At 50.0% G+C, this 27,956-nt stretch overlaps 1 protein-coding gene across 1 annotated transcript in view; it reads left to right on the top strand.

Annotated features, from left to right (window-relative positions):
• The window catches only part of LOC140387434 (lactadherin-like), a 132,329-nt gene extending 122,023 nt beyond the window's left edge, over positions 1-10,306 (top strand). The window contains 1 exon segment of the mRNA XM_072470534.1: positions 4,613-10,306. Within this exon segment, the coding sequence (XP_072326635.1) occupies positions 4,613-4,756 (144 nt within the window). The 3' untranslated portion in view covers positions 4,757-10,306.
• The last annotated feature ends 17,650 nt before the right edge of the window (positions 10,307-27,956 follow it).

Genomic DNA, 27,956 nt, shown 5'->3' with positions numbered 1-27,956 from the left:
AGAGCTTCATCCACTCTGATACGGTAAGGTGCTGCTCCCTCGCGGTACACTCCGCTAACCAAAGAATCTCCCTGGCCTCCGGATCCCACACCATGGCGATCCGGGGATACTGCATCGCCACCCTCACCATCCAGGGTGTAGATTCAGCGGCTTCCGGCTCTACATCCTCCTCAACCTCTGCGCTGCCTTGCTACTCGGCCTGGATTTCCAGTGCTACCTCCAGAGCCTAACCCTGAAATTTGGCGGGCCCGAACCACCCCTTACTGTTTGCGGCCTCGCGACCATTAAGGTCGACCCGCCTTCCCTTTTTGCAAACCTCACCCCGGATTGCAAACCCGTCGCCACCAGCGCCCAGGACAGGACCATCATCAGGTCTGAGGTCCAGCGGCTGCTGCGGGAAGGTATCATCGATGCCAGCAACAGCCCCTGGAGAGCCCAAGCGGTAATGGTGAAAACCGGGGAGCAAAACAGGATGGTCGTTGACTACATTCAGACCATCAATCGGTACACGCAGCTCGACGCGTACCCCCTCCCACGCATATCTGATATGGTCAATCAGATTGCACAGTACCGGGTCTTCTCGACAGTGGACCTGAAATCTGCCTACCACCAGCTCCCCATCCGCAAGGCGGACCGCCCATACACTGCGTTTGAAGCAGATGGCCACCGTTACCATTTCCTTAGGGTTCCCTTCGGCGTCACCAACGGGATCTCGGTCTTCCAACGGGAGATGGACCGAATGGTTGACCGGTACGGGCTGTGGATCACTTTCCCGTACCTGGATAACACCACCAGCAGGATCACAACGCTAACCTTTCCAAATTTCTCCACACCGCCACACTCCTCAACCTAACTTACAACAAGGAGAAGTGTGTGTTCAGCACAAACTGATTAGCCATCCTCGGCTATGTGGTTCAGAACGGAGTTCTAGGGCCCGACCCCGACTGCATATGCCCCCTCATGGTACTCCCCCTCCCCACTGCCCCAAGGCCCTCAAACGATGCCTGGGGTTCTTTTCGTATTACGCAGAGTGAGTCCCAAACTATGCGGACAAGGCCCGCCCACTCATTCAATCCGTCAATTCCCACTGACGGCCGAGGCTCACCAGGCCTTCAACCGTATCAAGGCCGACATCGCCAAGGCCGCAATGCACGTGGTCGACGAGACTCTTCCCTTCCAAGTCAAGAGCGATGCATCAGACGTCGCTCTGGCCGCCACCCTCAACCAGGCAGGCCCATGGCATTCTTTTCCCGCACCCTCCATGCCTCCAAAATTCGGCACTCCTCCATTGAAAAGGAGGCCCAAGCGATCGTTGCAGCTGTACGACATTGGAGGCATTACCTGGCCGGCAGGAGATTCACTCTCCTCACTGACCAACGGTCGGTTGCCTTCATGTTTAACAACACACAGCGGGGTATCAAAAATGATAAAATGATAAAATCTTGAGGTGGAGGATCGAGCTCTCCACCTACAATTATGAGATTTTGTATCGCCCCGGTAAACTCAACGAGCCCCCCGATGCCCTGTCCCGAGGTACATGTGCCAGCGCACAAGTGGACCGACTCAGGACCTTGCACGACGATCTCTGTCACCAAGGAGTCACCCGCTTGTACCACTTCATTAAGGCCTGCAATCTGCCCTACTCCATCGAGGAAGTCAGGGCTGTCACCAGAGACTGCCAGGTCTGCGTGGAGTATAAACTGCACTTCTACCGACCAGACCGTACGCGCCTGGTGAAGACCTCCCGCCCCTTTGAACGCCTCAGCGTGGACTTCAAAAGGCCCCTCCCCTCCACCGATCGCAACACGTACTTTCTTAATGTGGTCGACGAGTATTCCTGATTCCCTTTCGCTATCCCATGCCCCAATATGACGTCTGCCACCGTCATCAAAGCCCTCAACACCATCTTCGCCCTGTTCGGTTTCCCCGCCTACGTCCACAGCGACCGGGGATCCTCATTTATGAGCGATGAGCTGCACCAGTACCTGCTCAACAGGGTCATTGCCTCGAGCAGGACGACCAGCTACAACCCCAGGGGAAACGGGCAGGTGGAGTGGGAGAATGGGACTGTCTGGAGGGCCGTCCAGCTGGCCCTACGGTCCAGAAATCTCTCGGCCTCCCGCTGGCAGGAGGTCCTCCCCGACGCACGTCACTCAATTCGGTCACTCCTGTGCACCACGACTAATGAAACCCCCCATGAACGTCTCTTTGCCTTCCCCAGGAAGTCCACCTCCGGGATTTCGCTCCCAATGTGGCTGGCAGCCCCAGGACCTGTTCTCCTCCGCAAGCACGTGCGGCTCCACAAGGCGGACCCATTGGTTGAGAGGGTACAGCTACTCCACGCAAACCCGCAGTACGCCTACGTAGCGTACCCCAATGGCCACCAAGACACAGCCTCCCTCAGGGACCTGGCACCAGCTGGGTCCCCACACACTGCCCCGGTGCCACCCTCCCTCCCCCCAGCGCATGCCCCTGCTCCAGGACAACCCGTCCTCCCCTTGCTCCCACCCGGGGATGAAGAGGATTACGACACGCTCCCGGAGTCACTGAAGACCAAGCCGACGCCTGAGTCGCCACCAGCACTGCGGCGCTCTCAACAACAGATCAAGGCGCCCGATCGTCTAAATTTGTAACCTTCTCTGAAATTTTAAAATCAGTCTGTATGTATATAGTTTTCCACCACCCCCGCTGGACTCATTTTTAACGGGGGGTGAATGTGGTAGTCACCACTGTTGTATTATATTGTATATATGGGTATTAAGGTCCCTGTACTACAGGTACGGGGGTAGATCCCTGCCTGCTGGCTCCGCCCAGTAGGCGGAGTATAAATGTGTGTGCTCTCCTAACAGTAGCCATTTTGTCAGCTGCTGTAGGAGGCCACACATCTCTGTGTAATAAAGCCTCGATTACATTCTACTCTTGTCTCGTCGTAATTGATAGTGCATCAGGCACTCTTTGACTGAAAAGGATTCAGGTCTGACTCGGCCATTTTGTGCTCCTGGGGGGTGGGGGGAGGAATTTGTCCTTCAGCCGATCTTGGGCAAGTAAATGGCAGAAGGTTTCAGGCTGTGTAGCTAACAAAGAACAAAGAACAAAGAAAAATACAGCACAGGAACAGGCTCTTCGGCCCTCCAATCCTGTGCCGACCATGCTGCCCGTCTAAACTAAAATCTTCTAAACTTCCGGCGTCTGTATCCCTCTATTCCCATCCTATTCATGTAATTGTCAAGATGCCCCTTAAACTCACTATCATCCCTGCTTCCACCACCTCCTCCGGCAGTGAGTTCCAGGCACCCACTACATTCTGTGAAAAAAACTTGCCTCCCGAGGTTTAAGGCCCCTCGCACCTTAAACCTATGCCCCCTAGTAATTGAACCCGCTTCCCTGGGAAAAAGCCTCTGACTATCCACTCTGTCTATGTCCCTCATAATTTTGTAGACCTCTATCAGGTCGCCCCGCACCTCCCTCGTTCCAGTGAGAACAAACCGATGTTATTCAACCTCTCCTCATAGCTAATGCCCTCCATACCAGGCAACATCCTGGTAAATCTCTTCTGCGCCCTCTCTAAAGCCTCCACATCCTTCTGGTAGTGTGGCGACCAGAATTGAACACTATACTCCAAGTGTGGCCTAACTAAGGTTCTTTTCAGCTGCAACATGACTTGCCAATTTTTATACTCAGTGCCCCGGCCAATGAAGGCAAGCATGCCGTATGCCTTCTTGACTACCTTCTCCACCTGCGTTGCCCCTTTCATTGACCTGTAGACCTGTACACCTAGATCTCTCTGACTGTCAATACTCTTGAGGGTTCTACCATTCACTATATATATTCTCTACCTGTATCGGACCTTCCACAGCATTACCTCACAGCCCTGAGAGTGATTTCCGTTTCCCCCACTCCAACTCCTAGAAGACACTCCTTCCCTACCTATGGAGTGGGAGGTAGTGGTGTTAGGGCGGTGGGACTGGAAGCCAGCAGATTTCCCTTCTCTCAGCTCTAGTTGCTTTTTGGGAACACCATGTGAAAGCTGGAGATGGAAATTGGTGATGTTAGTTCCTTTCGTTCTCACAGTGGAACGAGAAGGCCTTGTATCGGTCTCCTCCTCTTCCCGTTGGCCCCTAACATTTTACCTGCCAAAATACCGTGATCCCGGGCCAGGCCAACGGTACCAGTCTTCCCTCTGAGACGCGTCTGCCTTGATGGTCCCTCACCCCACTCTGCTGCCTCAATTTATATTGAGCTAGCCAGGGGGTGCTCTGGGAGCCACTGCATTTCACCTCAGCCAGTTGGGTTTAGGAGGGAAAATGTAAGAGATTTCCCCACTCCTGTTGGCACATCACTGACCCCTACTGGGAAATGTTTGTATGAACATCTTTAATAGGCCTGGCTGTAATGCCTCTTGATCATTTAATAGTCTACCAGAACTCACTGTCTAAGATCACACTTGAGGAATGGTTAGTCAAGTGAGGCACCGTATGGAGTGATGCCCCAGCTATTGAGGATAAAAGAGTTGGGTGGCGGAGGGGGGTGAAGAGAGTATATCTGGGACTAAAACGTTTGTAATCAGCATAAAGAATAACATTTTCTTTGTTTCTTGAAACCACTATTGCAGGTTTTCCAGGGAAACTATGACAACTACAGCCACAAGAGAAACATATTCGATCCCCCATTCTACGCACAGTTTGTTCGGATCTTGCCTCAGACCTGGCACGAGCGGATCACACTCCGCGTGGAGCTCCTGGGATGTCAGGAATAGACACTTTGCTTTTTGCATGCGATAGGGGAACATTCAGTATGTCGTGCGCGCTGATCTGCATCATTGCATTGTACCTGTTTATACACACTGGAATGCCAGCTTCACTTTATGATAACTTTTCATCAACAGAGACCCAAGTGGCCATATTTTAAAGCATCCCATAATGTTGTAGTGTGCCTTCCCTTTGACCTGTGGCCCTGGATGATTTGCTAGTCTCCCTGCGTGTGTCTGAACCTCCATTCTCAGCTTGCCACGGGACATTAATGGAAATTCCTGCTGTTTCCTTTCCTTTCTCCTGTTCACTGGCAAAGGAATGCGAGGGAACATTATTGGGAAGCAGGGCGATCTCAGCTTCCACACAGTGAGCGAAAGAACCCAATAAAAAATGAAACAGTCAGTGGTTCTATTCCTGTGGACCAGTGTGATTGGAGTTAGGAGTTCAGTCTGTGGGGGAATCTCAGGCATTGCTCGGCCCAGCATTCCTGAGAGTCCTGTAAGCAATCGGGATTCTGGCACTTGAGAGAAAAATGGGTTTGTGACTCCAATGGATTAATAAGTGAAAATCTGCTGCCACCTTAGCCTGCCCACTCTCCAATGAGATAGGGAAAGGATCTTACACCATACCGCATCATTGATAAGATATTAGATTTGGATTATTCATAGAATTTACAGTGCAGAAGGAGGCCGTTCGGCCCATCAAGTCGGCTCTTCGAAAGAGCACCCCACCCAACACTAATGCAATTTTGGACACTATGGGTAATTTAGCATGGCCAATCCACCTAACCCGCACATCTTTGGACTATGGGAGGAAACCGGAGCACCCGGAGGAAACCCACGCACACACGGGGAGAAGGTGCAGACTCCACACAGACAGTGACCCAAGCCAGGAATCGAACCTGGGACCCTGGAGCTGTGAAGCAATTGTGCTAACCACAATGCTACCGTGCTGCCCACGGGGTGACATCTCTAATAGAGATTTCAACCTATCTGAGGTAATTTTAGCTCTTCAGGACAATGCAAAGTAGACGACCTCGGATCGGTTGCCTGTTGTACATCCATCGTGGTTTTCGTTTTGTATTCCATTTCCAAAAGAAATCGGGAGAACTGCGGAAACGGGCGTTGATTTGATCTGGCCCACGTCAATATTACCCCCATTAACTCAACAAAGGCCCTTCAGTGTTAGTAATCCTTGTTGCATTGGGATTCAGTTTATGTGCAGAACACTGGGCTAAATAAGTGGATTCCCCTTTTACTGGACAGTGAATTGATGAGGGATTGCGATCGACGCAATAGCTTTGTAAGAAATTGTGCATCTCGCGGAAGTTCAGTGACTGGGCTGTGTAGCGATGATCAAATCCGCCTCGGGTCAGACTGGATTGAATGTTTGGGGGAAGGCATCTGATGTCAGTGTATTTAAGTGACACCCTGAGACTAAAGACAAGATCAAAGTGGAGCAGAAATCTGGAATGGCTTGAGGCTGGGTTTCAGTTCAAAATTTCAGAACTGAGATCAATAGGTTTTTGCGAGGCAAGGGTATTCGGGCAACATATCAAAGGCACGTCGGTCGATATGATCAAGATACAGATCAGATTTGATCTAATAGAATGGTAGAATAGGTTCGAGGAGCTGAATGGTCTCCTCCTGTCCCTATGTTCCGAAATGGTGCTCAGTAGGAGTTGGCAAGTTACAGTATCTCTGCCTCTCACACAAAATCAGAACAAAGAGCAGGAAATGCCAAGCACGTTTGCAGCTGTTGTAATTTACAAAGGCACCACGTTCGACTAAATTAAAAAGCAGGATTAATGAAGAGGCCAGTTTCTAATCATACACCATTTAATGAATGCAGAGAAAAAAGACACCATTTACAGGAGACACTTGGAGGTGACTTTTTCTTTTGCCCGCTTGCATCTGCAACCTGCCTGCTTGTTTGCAGGTTTTCCTTCAGGTCACGCACACTGGTTACTCAATAGCCAGTGTGCAGTTCAGCTCTGTTCAGAGAGGGAACGGGAGAATGCAGGGGCAGTAGGATCACTTTGTGTCTGCACCGCTCACCAGAAAACAACCAGTATGCCACAGCAGGAGGATTTGTGAATGAGCCGTGCATTATTAAAGTTGCAAAGGCTGTCCATTCAGAAATTGACTGTAAAATGATACGCCTGGCTATTAACATGCAAAGACGTACACATGTGTCTGCAGGAAAACCCTAGTTAAACAAGGTGCAGTTCTTACAGGTGACCTTTAGGTATTTATTGACTTACTTATTAACTTGGGTCACTAGTTCCTACACCTTTTAAATATCGATTTGATGTTGGTTGGCTGTCGGTTAGTTTGGAAGCTGAGAATTTTAAACTCATTAATTCATTGGTAAGGCATTTATTATTTTCCACACAACTTTTCCATTTCATAATATCAAGTACGTGTAAAACATTAGGAACACACAATTTGTAGAGTCGTGTGATATTGAGTCAATGGGAGTGCAGTGTGTATCCCAGTAGCTGGCAATGGGAAAGTTGAAAAGTCCTTGACCTGATACACCATAAGGTCTCTACAATCCTTACTTGGGACCATCCCAAGGTGCTTCTGAATTGTATTAAATCACCTGATCATCCAGTGATCAAATGCTCCATGGGGTAATGGTGTTCTCAGCTGGGACAGAGAGATCCCTGAATATAAATTGCAGAAAGTTCAGGCTGAATAGCAAAGGGGTTAGGAGAGTTTTGAACCACTAAATGTTTTTCTTGATTATCTTTGGGGGAATACAGAATTGTTTATCAGGAAAGTAGATGGATAGAGGGAATGACAGGTTTGATTGCGCATTGCCTGTGAGGCTGTGCTAGAGCAGATGGTACATGGATTGTAGACGGTGATTATTTGGGAGGTCCACAATAAGGTAATGTACACAAGGGCTGCAGGAAGAGTGGGATTGATGGGCCAAATGTCTTTCATCAAGCTTTTTTCCCCCTTGCGTTCTAAGTTAGTATGCTTGGCTGGGGGTGTGGTTAATGGGGGCAGTGTGGAGTTGGCGACAGAGATGGAATCAGGTGCTGGGAATGTTACGATCCCCGTTGATGTTGTAACTGGACGGGAAGATCCCAGAATGGAATCCTGGCTCGAAAGAACCTAACTTTTAAGTTATTAAATAAAACATGGAGGAACATCAATTCATTCTAACAATGTGGAAAAAACATTTATTAAACATGAAAATGTTGGATTATAATACAATACACATTCACTACCCTCCTCCTACCCCTTAACTTGACAACTACTCCCAGGTTTTAGGATTAACATGGATTACAAAGTATATCTTAATCCACAATGATCTCATTATTACAAAGTGTCTTTTAAGCACACAAGATGACTGTGGCTGAATACATTCTCCACACTGAACCCCAAGAGAATGTTTATGGCTGTCTCCTCAGAATCCCTCCCCACCCCCTCCCCAGATAATTACCACGTGAAAGTTTCCATACTTTGCTACCATAAACACGCTTTGAAATCTTCTCATAATAATTATGCTTTCCCTTAGCGATTTGCATTCCGAAATATAGACCAGAGGCTGGATTCTCCGCTGCCGGGCATGTCCATTGCCCTGTCAGCGCACCCACACCTGGGGATTTGCCGACGTCGTGGGGCCTCCCACAATGGGACAACCCATTGGCTGGCTGTCGGGACAGAGAATCCCCCTGCTGGCGGGGGCACACCACACCAGAAAACTGGTGCGACGGGATGGAGAATTCCGCCTCAGGTCTTCCAAATGGCACTTTTGAACAAAGCTTCCATTCCACTTTTAACAATGAATACAGTCCAGGAATTTACACCAAACCCTTTAGGATTTCTTTATCTTGACTGTTGTGAAAACTGTCCACAATTGCTTTAACTCTCGACTGTTTTAAAATTGCATCAAATGTTTTATCTATCTCTGAAGTCTGCTGTCCCACTTTAAATCATTACTGCAAGTGTCTCTTTAATTCAGAACACTTTGTTTACTTTTCCTTGAATTCTTCTGAACCATACCTTGGTGTCTGTTCACTTAACTCCAGAATTCTTGGACATTTCTCTTCATTTCTGTAGTTTTCCTAATTAGCTGAACTTTAGGCTTCCGGCATCTATTTTCTTAACCATTACACATGGTACGGCTTTTCATCTAGCAAGGCTGAGAGATGTTCCTTCTTTAACCTTCCAAAACCAACTGCTTCAAGCAGAGCTATGAGAGCTGCCTTCTCCCTCACGACCTATCTCCAACTGAATTTAAATGAGCTGAACTAAAACTGAAAAGCTTCTCTACCTTACAAAGCCCCAGTTGCTAAGCAACCACTGCAGGTGTATTTACTCTTCACACAGTAGCCCTCTCTAAGCACAATAGAATACGACATGTGGAGCTGAACCAACCCCACACATACAAACGTCTTTGTCCAGCATGAATCTAACTCTAGGTTTTGCCCTTCGAGGCTCAGAAACATTACATCAAACACACTTGAAACTATATTTTATTTCTAATGTTTACCAATACAAATATAATTCCCTTAAAACTACCTAGGAAAACAGGTGAATCATGAACAACTGAGTGTGCAAATGCATCAGCAAGGAAGCTTTGGGGAATTTCTTGAATAGCGAACGCTTTGCAATGGTTTGTTCCTTCGGATCAAAGCTTGAACCTGACTGAAGTAGGATTTTAAATGAAGTTGTTTTTAGTAACTTGAGGAAGCAGGCAAAGCTTGAACATTCAATTTATTTTAACTATGTACAAAGGTCTGCATGAAGCAGCATCTAGCTCCCAGTACAATCTCTGTTGGGAGGGCTAATCTGTCTAGTCACTGCTTTGGCCAACTTTTATATCAACAATACATAACGAGCCCCAGGTTAATGGCCTCCACCTCCTTTCCAGTGAGTTCGTACTCCATGAGTCCAACTGGGAGATTAATGCTGGTTGTTATCCTCATGGGGATTATGGTACTGTTGAATTGTACAGCACAGAGAAAGGCCACTCAGCCTATCATGCCCATGCTGGCTCCTTGAAAGAGCTAGTCAATTAGATCCACATCCATGGTCCTGCCCCATAGCCCTGCAAATTCTTCCTTTTCAACTACATATCCAATTCCAATGTTTGTGTGTTCTGATGAAGTTACTGAATAGGTAAGGCAAGTTTTTTTTTCCATGGCCTATGTTCCTTGGCCTTTATGATTGTAAATAGTAACTGGCCTAGTCCATCCAGAAAATGAGGCATCTTTTCAGCGAACCCCTTTCATCAACAAAAAAAGTCCAACAAAAACTCGATGAAGCTGAATTTATTAATCAAATGCAGCATGCTTGACTGCTATATCCTGTGCCTACATAACGGGGTCCTCTTGAAGCTTTTAAGGCCTTTGAAATGAGGAGGTCCTTTTTGGATTAACCTTTCTTGAGCTGAACATCTGACAATTTGCATGACTCATGTTCTAAAGTACTGTAGTACACTCCTCCATGTACTGTAATCTCTGATTTAGGTAAGAACTAATCCTGCTGGATTTTAAAAAAAATATTGGTGCAAACAATTAAAAAGATTAAAACAAATGTTTTCTAGCATTCTTGGTCTTCATACTGAAACTTCAGTAATGCTGATTCCTTTGATAGGCCCACACTTTTAGATTTCCCTTCACTTCTGATCTTAAATGTCCTGCGTGTTGGTCGTTGAACCTCTGAAGCATATTGCACACACAATCTTGATTCATCAACAACGTGATGAGAAGAGGCATTTTAAACAATCAAGGCTTTATAGTGCCTGATCTCAGGATGTTCCCAACTCGTGCTTCATAGTTAACAAAGGACTTTGTAGAACTGCACATCTGAAAGAATGTAAGTTCTTCAAGATAAACGAGACAATAATGTGTACGCCTTCCCCATCCCCCCTCTCGTTTCTCCAACAAATCAGCTCTGGGAGCAAGGAATGTTTCAATTCCTGCTGTATTTGCCAACAGCAAAAGTCTGACCTTGGAAGTTATTGTTAAACATTGAAGTACACCGTTTAACAGTGAGTTTCATTATTACAGCACGGGGTGTTCAGCTGGGAGTTAAGGTAAATCTGTCAATATCTGGGTTCATGGGCTGGGGAGGGTCACGGGGGTGGGGGGGGGGGGGGGGGGGGGGGGCGGTTGGAACACTTCAAAACTCCTGCACCTAGAGACCTGCCTCACTGAACAAACAAAATAAAGGCTCTTTTGCAGGAGGAGTGTAGTTTTAGGAGAGGATGGGTAAATATTCCACAGTGCAGTGAATGGTTTAACTATGCCAGAAAAGTATCAAACACTTCTAATTTCTGATCTGTAATTCAACATGGAATAGACATAAAACAGTTTCGAAAGCTTACACAAACCAGGGCCCTTAAATATATTGTAAAGTGAAAGTGGCCAAAATCGACTCTGTTTGATCTTGCCCCTCAGCATTCGGTTGATTCATACCACTGTCCAGACCACATGAAGAGATGTCTGATGGATTCACTCCAATCTCTGATCGAAACTCAACTGCTGGAGAGCTTCAAACAAGAGAACAGCCATTATGGCCAATTATAAACATTAAAAAGAATTCAAGTTTGGGATTAAGAAGATAAGTACGAAACCTAAAACAAAATTCAGACATTGAAACATTTCAGTGCATGGTAAGTAAAAATTGGGATTGGGTTACTTGATGAGTCAGAACATTGTCCTTTCTTCTCTGGGAGGTCCAGGGTAACTGTTGGAGCCTGAGGGAAACCATCCATTGCTAAACAATTGCTACCAAAAGCCCATTACTACTTGCTCAATAAACACGGCGCGGGATTCTCCGCGCTTCCGCGCCGAAATCGCGATCGGCGTGGGGGTGGAGAATGGGCGTTGACGGCGATGTCCGCCGGGACGCCGGTCCTGCGATTCTTTGGTCCCCTGAGAAGCGCCGCGAATTGCGCGCGCACAGTCTATGCGGCGCAGGAGCGGCGATTCTCCGGGGACAACTGGCCGAGTTCCCGATGGCGTGGTTCTCACCATGTTTTGCCTGTCGGGATCGGCCGGTGGCGGCTGCGGGCTCAATCCGCGGCTGCCCTGGTGGGGAGGCGGCGTATCCTTCACAGGGGGGGGGGGATCGGGAGGCACCTATCCGCGGGCGCGACGATCTCGAGGAGGCCTATGTTTTTGGTGACGCTCCGCGGTCCGAGTCCGCCAATCCGCACGGCGCAGCCGCCTCAGGCCGCCGGCGAGCACTTGCGCGGACTCCCGACCGGAAGTGTAGGGCCCCATAGCCGCAGCCAGAGCTGCGAGAAGCACTCCGGGGCCCTGCTAGCCCCCTGCAGGTTGGAGAATCACTCGGGACTTTCTTAAGGAAAGTCCTGAGTGCAACGCTCGCGTTTTGGCTCTGGCCTGGGGACATAGCCCCATTATTGGAGAATCCTGCCCAGGGTCTGTCTGGATATCTCCCACTCCTGACAGCAAGTTAAAGTTACAACTCAGCGTCCAATTAATGTACGCAGATAAAAGCAAATTATTGCGGATGCTGGATCCCAAACACATCTCCCCCTCGCTTTCCTGTCAGCATTCCGCAGGGACTGATCCCTTCGGGATGCCCTGCTCCACTCCTCCATCACTCCCAACACCTTTCTCTTTTTCGCTGGCACCTTCCCTTCCAATCGCAAAGGCCGAAACACACTCTTCAAGTGAGGCAGCGCTTCACGTGCGCCTCCTTCAATCAGGTCTGTTGCATTTGCTGCTCCCAATGTGGTTACGCTACTTTGGAGGGACTAAACGCAGACTGGGTGACCGCTTTGCAGAACACCTTCGGTCCGTCCGCAAGCAGGAACAGGACTTTCCTGTCGCTGCCATATCAACTCACCGTCCTGCTCTCACACCCACATGTCCATCCTTAGCCTGCTGCAATGTTCCAGTGAAGCCCAACACAAACTAGACGAACCCTATCTTCCAATTAGGCACATTACAGCCTGCTGGACTTAACATTAAATTCAACAACTTCAGACTGTGAGCTCTCTCCTCCACCTTCACCCCATTTTTATTTCTATCAGTTTATTTTCATTTCTTCCATCGATCCATTTTTCCCCTTACCATTGTCCCCCCCCTCCTCCGCCCCACCCCACGAGGGCCACCTCTGTTCCAAGTTGTGCTTTTTAAAAATAAATTTAGAGTGCCCAATTCTTTTTTTCCCAATTAAGGGGCAAGTTAGCATGGCCAATCCACCTAGCCTCCATATATTTGGTTTGTGGGGGTGAGACCCACACAGACATAGGGAGAACGTGCAAACTCCACATGGACAGTGACCCGGGATCGAACGCAGATCCTCAGCGCCGTGAGGCAGCAGTGCTAACCACTGCGCCACCCACCAAGTTGTCCTTTGACACACCACTGTTCTCTGTTCTGCCATTAACACATTCTGATCTCCTGATGTACTGCCATCAGCCTCTTCTTAGTCATTATCAGCACCATTTACATTGCCTTTGTCTTTTTGTCCATGATATCTTTGTCAATCTCCACCTAATCATGGCTATATTAGCCGCCCAGTAGTAATTGCAGAAGTTCGGCGGCGCTAACCCTCCCCCGACTGCGCTCCAGCAACACTTTCTTCATTCGCGGGGTTTTACTCGCCCACACAAGCCCGAAATAATCTTATTCACCCGCTTGAAAAAGGCCTTAGGGATGAAGATGGGGAAGCACTGAAAGACAAACAGAAATCTGGGGAGGACTGTCATTTTCACGGTCTGTACCCTCCCCGCCAGTGATAGCGGGAGCATGTCCCATCTCTTAAAGCCCCCTTCCATTTGTTCTACCAACCGGGATAGGTTTAACTTGTGTAGTACCTCCCATTTCCGGGCCACCTGGATTTCCAGATATCGAAAACTCTTCCCTACCATTCTAAGTGGCAGCACTCCCAGTCTCTTCTCCTGCCCTCTTGCCTGGATTGCAAACATCTCGCTTTGCCCCATGTTCAATTTATACCCCGAAAAATGGCCAAATTCCCCCAAAATTCACACTACTTCCCCCATCCCCTCCAACGGGACAGAAAAGTACAAGAGCAGGTCATCTGCGTAGAGCGAGACGCGGTGCTCCACCCCCCCCCCCCCGACCCCCACCCCCCCCCCCCCCCCCCCCAAACCAGCCCTTGCCAGTTCCTAGAGGCTCTTAACGCCATGGCCAATGGCTCTATGGCCAGAGCAAACAGTAACGGGGAGAGGGGGCACCCTTGCCTCGTCCCTCGGTGTAGTTCAAAATACCCCGACCTCAGCCGGTTCGTACGCACACTCGCTACTGGTTCCCGATAGCAACCGCACCCAGTCAATGAAGCCCTCACCAAACCCAAACCTTCCCAGCGCCTCCCACAGGTAATTCCACTCCACCCGATCAACAGCCTTCTCTGCATCCATCGATACCACCACCTCCACCTCCCCTCCTTCTGGGGGCACCATAATAACATTTACAAGCCTTGGAACATTGGCCTTGAGTTGCCTGCCCTTAATAAATCCCGTCTGGTCTTCCCCTATCACCCCCGGGACACAGTCCTCTATCCTTGTGGCCAGTATCTTAGCCAACAGTTAGGCATCCACATTCAGCAGAGAAATTGGCCTGTATGACCCGCATTGCTCCGGATCCTTCTACCGTTTCAAGTTCAATGAAATCGAGGCCTGCGACATTGTTGGGGGAAGGACTCCCTTCTCTCTTGCTTCGTTAAATGTCCTCACCAGCAGTGGGCTCAATATCTCTGAAAACTTCTTATAGAATTCCACCGGGTAGCCGTCAGGCCCTGGGGCCTTGCCCGACTGCATGCCCTCCAGCCCCTTGATTATTTCCTCAATCTCAATTGGGGCTCCCAGCCCCTCTACTAGGTCCTCCTCCACCCTCAGGAACCTCAACTGATCCAGAAATTGCCTCATCCCCTCCACCCCAGCCGGGGGTTCCGACTCATATAATTTACTATAAAAGTCCTTAAACACCTTGTTCACCCCCGCTGGGTCCAGGAGAGTATTACTCTCTCTACTCTTTACTTTACCTATCTCCCTGGCCGCCTCTCTTATGCTGGTGCGCCAACATTCTGCTTGCCTTTTCCCCGTACTCATAGATCGCTCCCCCTTGCCTTCCTCAACTGTTCCACTGCTTTCCCTGTGGTCAACAGCCCAAACTCCACCGCTCTCTGCTGCTCTCTCAGTAGCCCCGCGTCCGGGGCCTCCGAGTATCTCTTGTCCACCTGGAGTATCTTCTCCACTAATCTATCCCTCTCAGCCCGTTCCACCTTTTCTCTGTGGGCCCGTATCGAGATTAATTCCTCTCTGACTACTGCCTTCAAAGCTTCCCAGACCGTCGCTGCAGAGACCTCCCCCGTATCATTTGTTTCAAGGTAGTTCCTGATGGACTTGTTAACCTGCCCACAGACCGCCTCGTCCGCTAGCAACCCCACATCCAGTCTCCACAGCGGGCGTTGCCCTCTCTCCACACTAACCTGTAGATCCACCCAGTGCGGGGCATGATCCGACACTGCGATTGCCGTGAACTCAGTATCCACCACCTTCGGTATTAGCGCCCTGCTCAGAACAAAAAAGTCGATGCAGGAGTATCCCTTGTGGACATGTGAAAAAAAGAAAACTCCTTCGACTGCGGCCGTGCAAACCGCCATGGGTCTACTCCCCCCATCTGTTCCATAAAACCCTTCAACTCCTTTGCCGCAGCCGGCCTCCTCCCTGTCCTGGATTTTGACTGGTCCAATTCCGGATCAATGACTGTGTTGAAGTCCCCTCCCATGATCAGGTTATGTGACTCTAAGTCTGGGATCTTACCTAACACCCGCCTCATAAATTCTACGTCGTCCCAATTCGGAACATATATGTTCACAAGCACCACTCGCACCCCCTCCAGCTTCCCACTCACCATTATGTACCTACCCCCCTTGTCTGACACGATTCTCCCTGTCTCGAATGCTACTCGTTTGCTGATCAAGATTGCTACCCCCCTGGTCTTTGAGTCCAGTCCTGAGTGGAACACTTGGCTAACCCACCCCTTCCTCAATCTCGTCTGGTCTGTAACCTTTAGGTGTGTCTCTTGTAGCATTGCCATGTCCGCCTTCAGTTCCCTCAATGCGCGAACACGCGAGCATTCTTGACTGGCCCATCCAGTCCTCTCACGTTCCATGTGATCAGCCTGGACGGGGAGGCTTCCAACCCCCGCCCCTGCCGACTAGCCAATACCCTTTTTAGGCCAGCCTCGAGCTCGCGTCTTCCGCTTTCTCGAGTCCCCACTCGGGCTGTCGCCGTTCCCGACCTCCAATTTGTCCCCTAGTAACATTTCCTCCCCTGGTTCCTCAGCAAACCAGCTCTCCACCCCCCCCCCCCCCCCCCCCCCCCAGCAACAACACTAAAAACCCAATCCCCAAGTCAAGCTCCAGCTTAACACCTGTCAACCCCCCACTGCGCTTCCGAGAGTCAGCTGACCCATGCTGACTCGGTAGCTCCCGCCCTTGGCACCAAGCACTCTGTCTCCCTATTGTACTCTCCTCTCTTTCCCCCCGACATGAATAAACATTTAAAAAGCATCACATGCCCCAGTAAACAAACAACAGAAAAAAAACAGTGAAGAACCAATCAGTTTAGAAAAATAGTCACCCAAAAAGCAGAACTAAATTCTAAGCCCATCCCCCCTCTAACAAGGTCCCTGGTCCCTACAAGACAGATCGACCTTTAACCATCCACACAGCCCATTATTTCACATAGAACTACTTAACCTTTTACAATCCAGCACCACAAATCACTGCTACAGTACTTCTCCAAGACTTAAGTGTCGTTTAATTCGCCTCCAGCTTAATTTCTTTAATAAAGGTCCATACTTCGTCTGGCGTTTCAAAGTAGAAGTCCCGTTCCTCATGTGTGACCCACAGGCGGGCTGGGTACAGCATCCCGAACTTCTCCCCTTTCTTAAAGACCTTTTTGCCCGATTGAACCCAGTTCGCCACTTGGCCAAATCCGCTCCCAGGTCCTGATAAATGCACAACTCACAGTTCTCCCACTTGCTGCTCCGTTTTTTCTTGGCCCACCGCAAAACGTGTTCCTTGTCCATGAAACAGTGAAAACGTACCACCATGGCCCTCGGCGGTTCGTTCGCTCTGGGCTTCCTTGCGCTCTGTCCAATTCCAGACGCCGAGGGAACGTCCCAGTCCCCATCAGCACGGTAGCATTGTGGATAGCACAATTGCTTCACAGCTCCAGGGTCCCAGGTTCGATTCCGGCTTGGGTCACTGTCTGTGCGGAGTCTGCACATCCTCCCCGTGTGTGCGTGGGTTTCCTCCGGGTGCTCCGGTTTCCTCCCACAGTCCAAAGATGTGCAGGTTAGGTGGATTGGCCACAATAAATTGCCCTTGGGCTAGATGGGGTTGCTGAGTTACAGGGATAGGGTGGAGGTGTGGGCTTAAGTAGGGTGCTCTTTCCAAGAGCTGGTGCAGACTCAATGGGCCGAATGGCCTCCTTCTGCACTGTAAATTCTAAATTCTATGATCAACGTCTCCAACATGTCTGTCACATAGGCCCTCGCATCCGATCCCTCACTGCCTTCAGGGAGGCCAACAATTCTGAGATTCTGCCTCCTGGACCTATTCTCCAGGTCCTCCAGCTTCTCCTGCATTCTTTTCTGGCGGTCGTTCATCATCCCCACCTTGCTTTCAAGCACGGTTCTATACGCCTCGTGTTCGGACAACTTTTGCTCGACCTCCTGGATCGCTTGTCCGTGGGTTTCCTGATTCTGAACCACTTGATCAATTGAAGCCTTAATCGGGCCCAGCGCGCCCTTCTTCAGCTTGGCGAAGCAATCCTCGAAAAACTTCACCAGCTGCTCCTTCAACCACTGTGTCGTCTCCCCGCGGCCCTTGCCCTCCGCCATGCTGTCCCGTGTTACCAGCTCTGCTTGCCTCTCCCTTTTAGGACTTTGTTGTCTCACACGGCCACTTCTGGTCTCCATACACCGGAGGGGGATTTCTCCTTACTGTCTCACTCTTCACTGCTTTCTCCCATAAAATCCGATAAAAACCGGGGGGAAATGGTCCAAAAGTCCGTTACAGGCGGGAGCTATCAAATGTGTGATCTACCCCTCCATGGCCGCCACCGGAAGTCCCCCTCCTCAAAGCATTCTAACAGATTTGTCAGGCATGACCTCCTCTTAACAAACCCATACTGACTCAGTTCTATTTTACCATGCACTTCTAAGTACTCCGCTATCTCATCTTTAATAATAGACTCTGAAATCTTATCAACAACTGAAGTCAGGCTAACCAACCGATAATCTCTCATCTTCGACCTCCCTCCCTCCCTTCTTTTTAAAAAAAATTACTTTCTCAGAGTTACAAAGCCAGAGCTGAGTGTGGACAGGGTCAAACCCCTAATCCAGCTCCTTGTCTGCTCCAAAAACCAATTCAAATTGAATCCAATTCATGGTCCCCACAAGAGAGACATACCAGATCCAGGCGTTACACCTGACCTCACGCTCATCTTAGCCAAAAGGCCAAGAAGCGATTACCTCCCTCCCTTCTTAAACAGGGGTGTTACATTAGCCACTTTCCAGTCCTTTGGGACCCTCCCTGCCTCTAGTGATTCCTGAAAGATCACTACCAATGCCTCCACAATCTCCTCAGCTATCTCCTTCAGAACCCTGGGGTGTAGTCCATCTGGTCCCGGTGATTTATCCCCTTCAGACCTTCTGGTTTTCCCAGAACCTTCTCCTTAGTGATGGACACTACACTCACCTCTGCTCCCTGACTCTCTTGAAGTTCTGATATGTCACTGGCATCTTGAACTGTGAAGACTGATGCAAAGCAACCATTTAGTTCCTCTGCCATTTCTTTGTTCCCTATTACTACTTCTCCAGCCTAATTTTCCAGTGGTGCAATGTCCATTCTTGCCTCCCTCTTACCTTTTGTACAGTGAACAAAACTGTTGCAATTTTCTTTTATTTATTTATTTAAAATTTAGAGTACCCAATTCATTTTTTCCAATTAAGGGAAATTTAGTGCGGCCAATCCACCTAGCCTGCACATCTTTGGATTGTGGGGGCGAAACCCACGCAAACACGGGGAGAATGTGCAAATTCCACATGGACAGTGACCCAGAGCCAGGATCGAACCTGGGACCTTGGCGCCGTGAGGCAACAGGGCTAACCCTGTTGCCTCACCACCGTGCTGCCTGCAATCTTCTTCCACCTTATTGCTTTTTAAATTTCCTCTGCTTGCTTTGGCCATGATCAATGCACAGGGTTACATGGATAGGTTGGGGAGTGGACCGAGGTAGGGTGTTCTTTCAGAGGGTCGGTGCAGACTTGATGGGCTGAATGACCTCCCTCTGCACTGTAGGGATTGTATGAATCTTCGGCCCACCTCCGTGGTGAGTTTTGGGGACGTTTATTCAAGCAGGATGGCGGCACCTTCCCCCCTCCTCTCTGACTGAATCCATTATAGGAAGGTCCATGAATGAATTTCCCAGATTGCTATTGAGACCATTTTGCATCTGCCAGGAGGTTCACTTAGTCAAAGGCATTTAGAGCCCAATGGAGAGTCCTGGTATTGGGAAAGGGGGGTGGTCACTGAGAGCCTCCTCATTGCTCTTGCTGCTGGCCCCCCTCCCCCGCGACATCCCACCCGCCATCACTCCTCCAATGATGGTCCTATGCCGTGGGTGGGTGTCATACCAGCACCACCATCGCATCCCCGAGGGCGTTGTCAAGTGCCTGAGTGGAACAAGATGTGGCTTGCCTTCTTGACAAGAGGCAACGTGGGGCTTCACAGCAGCTCTCCAGCTCCCCAACAACACCCCCATTGCCTTCACAATATTTTGGTTAACATTCTGTGTGGGTTAATCTCTCACCGTGTGGGTTTCATGCTGTGTGTGATAATCTCTCACTGTATGGACAATCTCTTATCCTGTGGGTTAATCTCTCATGGCGTGTGGGTTAAACTCACACCGTGTGGGTTAATCTCACACCGTGTGGGTTAAACTCACACCGTGTGGGTTAATCTCACACCGTGTGGGTTAATCTCGCACCGTGTGGGTTAAACTCACACCGTGTGGGTTAATCTCACACCGTGTGGGTTAATCTCACACCGTGTGGGTTAATCTCACACCGTCTGGGCTAATCGCACACCGTGTGGGCTAATCTCGCACCGTGTGGGTTAATCTCGCACCGTGTGGGCTAATCTCGCACCGTGTGGGCTAATCTCGCACCGTGTGGGTTCATCTCACACCGTGTGGGTTAATCTCACGCCGTGCGGGTTAATCTCACACCGTGTGGGTTAATCTCACACCGTGTGGGTTAATCTCACACCGTCTGGGCTAATCGCACACCGTGTGGGCTAATCTCGCACCGTGTGGGCTAATCTCACACCGTGTGGGTTAATCTCACGCCGTGCGGGTTAATCTCACGCCGTGTGGGTTAATCTCGCACCGTGTGGGTTAATCTCACACCGTGTGGGTTAATCTCGCACCGTGTGGGTTAATCTCGCACCGTGTGGGTTAATCTCACGCCGTGTGGGTTAATCTCACGCCGTGTGGGTTAATCTCACGCCGTGTGGGTCAATCTCACACCGTGTGGGTCAATCTCGCACCGTGTGGGTTAATCTCACACCGTGTGGGTTAATCTCACGCCGTGTGGGTTAATCTCGCACCGTGTGGGTTAATCTCACACCGTGTGGGTTAATCTCACACCGTGTGGGCTAATCTCGCACCGTGTGGGTTAATCTCACACCGCGTGGGCTAATCTCGCACCGTGTGGGTTAATCTCACACCGTCTGGGCTAATCGCACACCGTCTGGGCTAATCTCGCACCGTGTGGGTTCATCTCGCACCGTGTGGGTTCATCTCACACCGTGTGGGTTCATCTCGCACCGTGTGGGTTAATCTCGCACCGTGTGGGTTAATCTCACACCGTGTGGGCTAATCTCGCACCGTGTGGGTTAATCTCGCACCGTGTGGGTTAATCTCACACCGTGTGGGTTCATCTCACACCGTGTGGGTTAATCTCACACCGTGTGGGTTAATCTCACACCGTGTGGGCTAATCTCACACCGTGTGGGTTAATCTCGCACCGTGCGGGTTAATCTCACACCGTGTGGGCTAATCTCACACCGTGTGGGTTAATCTCACACCGTGTGGGTTAATCTCGCACCGTGTGGGTTCATCTCACACCGTGTGGGCTAATCTCGCACCGTGTGGGTTAATCTCACACCGTCTGGGCTAATCTCGCACCGTCTGGGCTAATCTCGCACCGTGTGGGCTAATCTCGCACCGTGCGGGTTAATCTCACACCGTGTGGGTTAATCTCACACCGTGCGGGTTAATCTCACACCGTGTGGGTTAATCTCACACCGTGTGGGTTAATCTCACACCTTGTGGGCTAATCTCACACCGTGTGGGTTAATCTCACACCGTCTGGGTTCATCTCACACCGTGTGGGCTAATCTCGCACCGTGTGGGTTAATCTCACACCGTGTGGGCTAATCTCGCACCGTGCAGGTTAATCTCACACCGTCTGGGCTAATCTTGCACCGTGTGGGTTAATCTCACACCGTGTGGGTTAATCTCGCACCGTGCGGGTTAATCTCACACCGTGTGGGTTAATCTCACACCGTCTGGGCTAATCTCGCACCGTGTGGGTTAATCTCACACCGTGTGGACTAATCTCGCACCGTGTGGGTTCATCTCACACCGTGTGGGTTAATCTCGCACCGTGTGGGTTAATCTCACACCGTGCGGGTTAATCTCACACCGTGTGGGTTAATCTCGCACCGTGTGGGTTAATCTCACACCGTGTGGGCTAATCTCGCACCGTGTGGGTTAATCTCACACCGTCTGGGCTAATCTCGCACCGTGTGGGTTAATCTCACACCGTGTGGGTTAATCGCGCACCGTGCGGGTTAATCTCACACCGTGTGGGCTAATCTCGCACCGTGTGGGTTAATCTCGCACCGTGTGGGTTAATCTCACACCGTCTGGGTTAATCTCACAATATGTGGGTTAATCTCACACCGTCTGGGCTAATCTCACACCGTGTGGGTTCATCTCGCACCGTGTGGGCTAATCTCGCACCGTGCGGGTTAATCTCACACCATGTGGGTTAATCTCACACCGTGTGGGTTAATCTCATACCGTGTGGGCTAATCTCGCACCGTGCGGGTTAATCTCACACCGCCTGGGCTAATCTCGCACCGTGTGGGTTAATCTCACACCGTGTGTGTTAATCTCGCACCGTGCGGGTTAATCTCACACCGTGTGGGTTAATCTCACACCGTCTGGGTTAATCTCACAATATGTGGGTTAATCTCACACCGTCTGGGCTAATCTCGCACCGTCTGGGCTAATCTCGCACCGTGTGGGCTAATCTCGCACCGTGTGGGTTAATCTCACACCGTGCGGGTTAATCTCACACCGTGTGGGTTAATCTCACACCGTGTGGGTTAATCTCACACCTTGTGGGCTAATCTCACACCGTGTGGGTTAATCTCACACCGTCTGGGTTCATCTCACACCGTGTGGGCTAATCTCGCACCGTGTGGGTTAATCTCACACCGTGTGGGCTAATCTCGCACCGTGCAGGTTAATCTCACACCGTCTGGGCTAATCTTGCACCGTGTGGGTTAATCTCACACCGTGTGGGTTAATCTCGCACCGTGCGGGTTAATCTCACACCGTGTGGGTTAATCTCACACCGTCTGGGCTAATCTCGCACCGTGTGGGTTAATCTCACACCGTGTGGACTAATCTCGCACCGTGTGGGTTCATCTCACACCGTGTGGGTTAATCTCGCACCGTGTGGGTTAATCTCACACCGTGCGGGTTAATCTCACACCGTGTGGGTTAATCTCGCACCGTGTGGGTTAATCTCACACCGTGTGGGCTAATCTCGCACCGTGTGGGTTAATCTCACACCGTCTGGGCTAATCTCGCACCGTGTGGGTTAATCTCACACCGTGTGGGTTAATCGCGCACCGTGCGGGTTAATCTCACACCGTGTGGGCTAATCTCGCACCGTGTGGGTTAATCTCGCACCGTGTGGGTTAATCTCACACCGTCTGGGTTAATCTCACAATATGTGGGTTAATCTCACACCGTCTGGGCTAATCTCACACCGTGTGGGTTCATCTCGCACCGTGTGGGCTAATCTCGCACCGTGCGGGTTAATCTCACACCATGTGGGTTAATCTCACACCGTGTGGGTTAATCTCATACCGTGTGGGCTAATCTCGCACCGTGCGGGTTAATCTCACACCGCCTGGGCTAATCTCGCACCGTGTGGGTTAATCTCACACCGTGTGGGTTAATCTCGCACCGTGCGGGTTAATCTCACACCGTGTGGGTTAATCTCACACCGTCTGGGTTAATCTCACAATATGTGGGTTAATCTCACACCGTCTGGGCTAATCTCGCACCGTGTGGGTTAATCTCACACCGTGTGGGTTAATCTCGCACCGTCTGGGCTAATCTCGCACCGTGTGGGTTAATCTCACACCGTGTGGGTTAATCTCACGCCGTGTGGGTCAATCTCACACCGTCTGGGTTAATCTCATGCCGTGTGGGTCAATCTCACACCGTGTGGGTTAATCTCACGCCGTCTGGGTTAATCTCACACCGTGTGGGTTAATCTCGCACCGTGTGGGTTAATCTCACACCGTGTGGGTTAATCTCACGCCGTGTGGGTTAATCTCGCACCGTGTGGGTTAATCTCACACCGTGTGGGCTAATCTCACACCGTCTGGGCTAATCGCACACCGTCTGGGCTAATCTCACACCGTGTGGGCTAATCTCGCACCGTGTGGGTTAATCTCACACCGTCTGGGCTAATCTCACACCGTGTGGGTTAATCTCACACCGTGTGGGTTAATCTCACACCGTCTGGGCTAATCTCACACCGTGTGGGCTAATCTCACACCGTGTGGGTTAATCTCACACCGTGCGGGTTAATCTCACACCGTGTGGGTTAATCTCACACCGTGTGGGTTAATCTCACACCGTCTGGGCTAATCTCACACCGTGTGGGCTAATCTCACACCGTGTGGGTTAATCTCACACCGTGCGGGTTAATCTCACACCGTGTGGGTTAATCTCACACCGTGTGGGTTAATCTCACACCGTCTGGGCTAATCTCACACCGTGTGGGTTAATCTCACACCGTCTGGGTTAATCTCACACCGTGCGGGTTAATCTCACACCGTGTGGGTTAATCTCACACCGTCTGGGTTAATCTCACACCGTGTGGGTTAATCTCACACCGTGTGGGTTAATCTCACGCCGTGTGGGTCAATCTCACACCGTGTGGGTTAATCTCACGCCGTGTGGGTCAATCTCACACCGTGTGGGTTAATCTCACGCCGTGTGGGTCAATCTCACACCGTCTGGGCTAATCGCACACCGTGTGGGTTAATCTCACACCGTGTGGGTTAATCTCGCACCGTGTGGGTTAATCTCACACCGTGTGGGTTAATCTCACACCGTCTGGGTTAATCTCACGCCGTGTGGGTTAATCTCACACCGTCTGGGCTAATCTCACACCGTCTGGGTTAACCTCACACCATCTGGGTTAATCTCACAATATGTGGGTTAATCTCACACCATGCGGGTTAATCTCACACCGTGTGGGCTAATGTCGCACCGTCTGGGTTAACCTCACACCATCTGGGTTAATCTCACAATATGTGGGTTAATCTCACACCATGCGGGTTAATCTCACACCGTGTGGGCTAATCTCGCACCGTCTGGGTTAACCTCACACCGTCTGGGTTAATCTCACAATATGTGGGTTAATCTCTCACTATTGGGTCTAATCTCTCACCTGGTGTGTTAATCTCATGATATCTGGGTTGATCTTACACCTTGTGGGTTATCCATAGAATCCGTACAGTGCAAAAGGAGGCCATTTACCCCATTGAGTCTGGATCAAACCTCCGAAAGAGCACCTACCTAGGCCCACTCCCCTGCCCTTTCCCAGTAACCTCATGCATTGATCAATCCACCTAACCTGCTCTTCTATGGAGTGTGGGAAGAAACCGGAGCACCCACAGGAAACCGACACAGACATGCGGAGTATGTGTGAACTCCACACATCCAGTCACCAAAGGCTGGAATCTAACTGGGTCCCTGGCATTGTGAGGCAGCGGTGCTAACCACTGTGGCACCATGTGGCTTAACCTCACAGTGTGTGGGTTAATCTCTCACTCTGTGTGTGGGTTAATCGCTCACTGTGTGTGTGTGTGTGGGTTAATCTCTCACTGTATGTGTGTGGGGGTTAATCTCTCACAGTGTGTGTGTGTGGGTTAATCTCTCACTGTGTATGTGGGGGTTATCCTCTCACTGTGTGTGTGTGTGGGTTAATCTCTCACTGTGTGTGTGGGGGTTAATCGCTCACTGTGTGTGTGTGTGAGTTAATCTCTCACTGTGTGTGTGTGTGGGTTAATCGCTCACTGTGTGTGTGTGTGGGTTAATCTCTCACTGTGTGTGTGTGTGGGGGTTATCCTCTCACTGTGTGTGTGTGGGTTAATCTCTCACTGTGTGTGTGGGGGTTAATCTCTCACTGTGTGTGTGGGTTAATCGCTCACTGTGTGTGTGTGTGGGTTAATCTCTCACTGTGTGTGTGTGGGGGAGGGGTTATCCTCTCACTGTGTGTGTGTGTGGGTTAATCTCTCACTGTGTGTGTGTGGGTTAATCTCTCATTGTGTGCGTGTGTGGGTTAATCTCTCACTGTGTGTGTGGGGGTTAATCGCTCACTGTGTATGTGTGTGGGTTAATCTCTCAATGCGTGTGTGTGTGGGTTAATCGCTCACTGCGTGTGTGTGTGGGTTAATCTCTCACTGTGTGTGGGGGGGTTATCCTCTCACTGTGTGTGTGTGTGGGTTAATCTCTCACTGTGTGTGTGTGTGGGTTAATCGCTCACTGTGTGTGTGTGGGGGGGTTAATCTCTCACTGTGTGTGTGTGGGTTAATATCTCACTGTGTGTGTGGGGGTTAATCTCTCACTGTGTGTGTGTGGGGGGGGGGTTATCCTCTCACTGTGTGTGTGTGTGGGTTAATCTCTCACTGTGTGTGTGTGGGTTAATCTCTCACTGTGTGCGTGTGTGGGTTAATCTCTCACTGTGTGTGTGGGGGTTAATCGCTCACTGTGTATGTGTGTGGGTTAATCTCTCACTGCGTGTGTGTGTGGGTTAATCGCTCACTGCGTGTGTGTGTGGGTTAATCTCTCACTGTGTGTGTGGGGGGGGTTATCCTCTCACTGTGTGTGTGTGTGGGTTAATCTCTCACTGTGTGTGTGTGTGGGTTAATCGCTCACTGTGTGTGTGTGGGGGGGTTAATCTCTCACTGTGTGTGTGGGTTAATCTCTCACTGTGTGTGTGGGTTAATCTCTCATTGTGTGTGTGGGTTAATCTCTCACTGTGTGTGTGTGTGGGTTAATCTCTGATTGTGTGTGTGGGTTAATCTCTCACTGTGTGTGTGGGTTAATCGCTCACTGTGTGTGTGTGTGTGGGTTAATCTCTCATTGTGTGTGTGGGTTAATCTCTCACTGTGTGTGTGTGGGTTAATCTCTCACTATGTGTGTGTGTGGGTTAATCTCTCACTGTGTGTGAGTGTGGGTTAATCTCTCACTGTGTGTGTGTGTGGGTTAATCGCTCACTGTGTGTGTGTGGGTTAATCTCTCATTGTGTGTGTGGGTTAATCTCTCACTGTGTGTGTGTGGGTTAATCTCTCACTATGTGTGTGTGTGGGTTAATCTCTCACTGTGTGTGTGTGTGTGTGGGTTAATCACTCACTGTGTGTGTGTGTGAGTTAATCTCTCACTGTGTGTGTGTGGGTTAATCTCTCACTGTGTGTGTGTGTGGGTTAATCGCTCACTGTGTGTGTGTGGGTTAATCTCTCACTGTGTGTGTGTGGGGGGGTTATCCTCTCACTGTGTGTGTGGGTTAATCTCTCACTCTGTGTGTGTGTGGGTGAATCGCTCACTGTATGTGTGTGGGGGTTAATCTCTCACTGTGTGTGTGTGGGTTAATCTCTCACTGTGTGTGTCTGTGGGTTAATCTCTCACTGTGAGTGTGTGTGGGTTAATCTCTCACTGTGTGTGTGTGTGTGTGGGTTAATCGCTCACTGTGTGTGTGTGTGGATTAATCTCTCACTGTGTGTGTGTGTGGGTTAATCTCTCACTGTGTGTGTGTGTGGGGGGGTTATCCTCTCACTGTGTGTGTGTGTGTGGGTTAACCTCTCACTGTGTGTGTGTGTGTGGTTTAATCGCTCACTGTGTGTGTGTATAGGGGTTAATCTCTCACTGTGTGTGTGTGTGGGTTAATCTCTCACTGTGTGTGTGGGTTAATCTCTCATTGTGTGTGTGGGTTAATCTCTCACTGTGTGTGTGTGTGGGTTAATCTCTGATTGTGTGTGTGGGTAAATCTCTCACTGTGTGTGTGTGGGTTAATCACTCACTGTGTGTGTGTGTGGGTTAATCGCTCACTGTGTATGTGTGTGGGTTAATCTCTCAATGCGTGTGTGTGTGGGTTAATCGCTCACTGCGTGTGTGTGTGGGTTAATCTCTCACTGTGTGTGTGGGGGGGTTATCCTCTCACTGTGTGTGTGTGTGGGTTAATCTCTCACTGTGTGTGTGTGTGTGGGTTAATCGCTCACTGTGTGTGTGTGGGGGGGTTAATCTCTCACTGTGTGTGTGTGGGTTAATCTCTCACTGTGTGTGTGGGTTAATCTCTCACTGCGTGTGTGTGGGGGGGGGGGTTATCCTCTCACTGTGTGTGTGTGGGGGTTAATCTCTCACTGTGTGTGTGTGGGTTAATCACTTACCGTGTGTGTGTGGGGGTTAATCTCTCACTGTGTGTGTGGGTTAATCTCTCACTGTGTGTGTGTGGGTTAATCTCTCACTGCGTGTGTGTGTGGGTTAATCGCTCACTGCGTGTGTGTGTGGGTTAATCTCTCACTGTGTGTGTGGGGGTGTTATCCTCTCACTGTGTGTGTGTGTGGGTTAATCTCTCACTGTGTGTGTGTGTGGGTTAATCGCTCACTGTGTGTGTGTGTGGGGGGGTTAATCTCTCACTGTGTGTGTGTAGGTTAATCTCTCACTGTGTGTGTGGGTTAATCTCTCATTGTGTGTGTGGGTTAATCTCTCACTGTGTGTGTGTGTGGGTTAATCTCTGATTGTGTGTGTGGGTTAATCTCTCACTGTGTGTGTGGGTTAATCGCTCACTGTGTG

The sequence above is a fragment of the Scyliorhinus torazame genome, chromosome 12 (assembly GCF_047496885.1).
Source record: "Scyliorhinus torazame isolate Kashiwa2021f chromosome 12, sScyTor2.1, whole genome shotgun sequence".
Taxonomy (NCBI): domain Eukaryota; kingdom Metazoa; phylum Chordata; class Chondrichthyes; order Carcharhiniformes; family Scyliorhinidae; genus Scyliorhinus; species Scyliorhinus torazame.
Note: the sequence above shows the minus strand (reverse complement) of the source record. Positions and strands in the feature narration are given on the sequence as shown.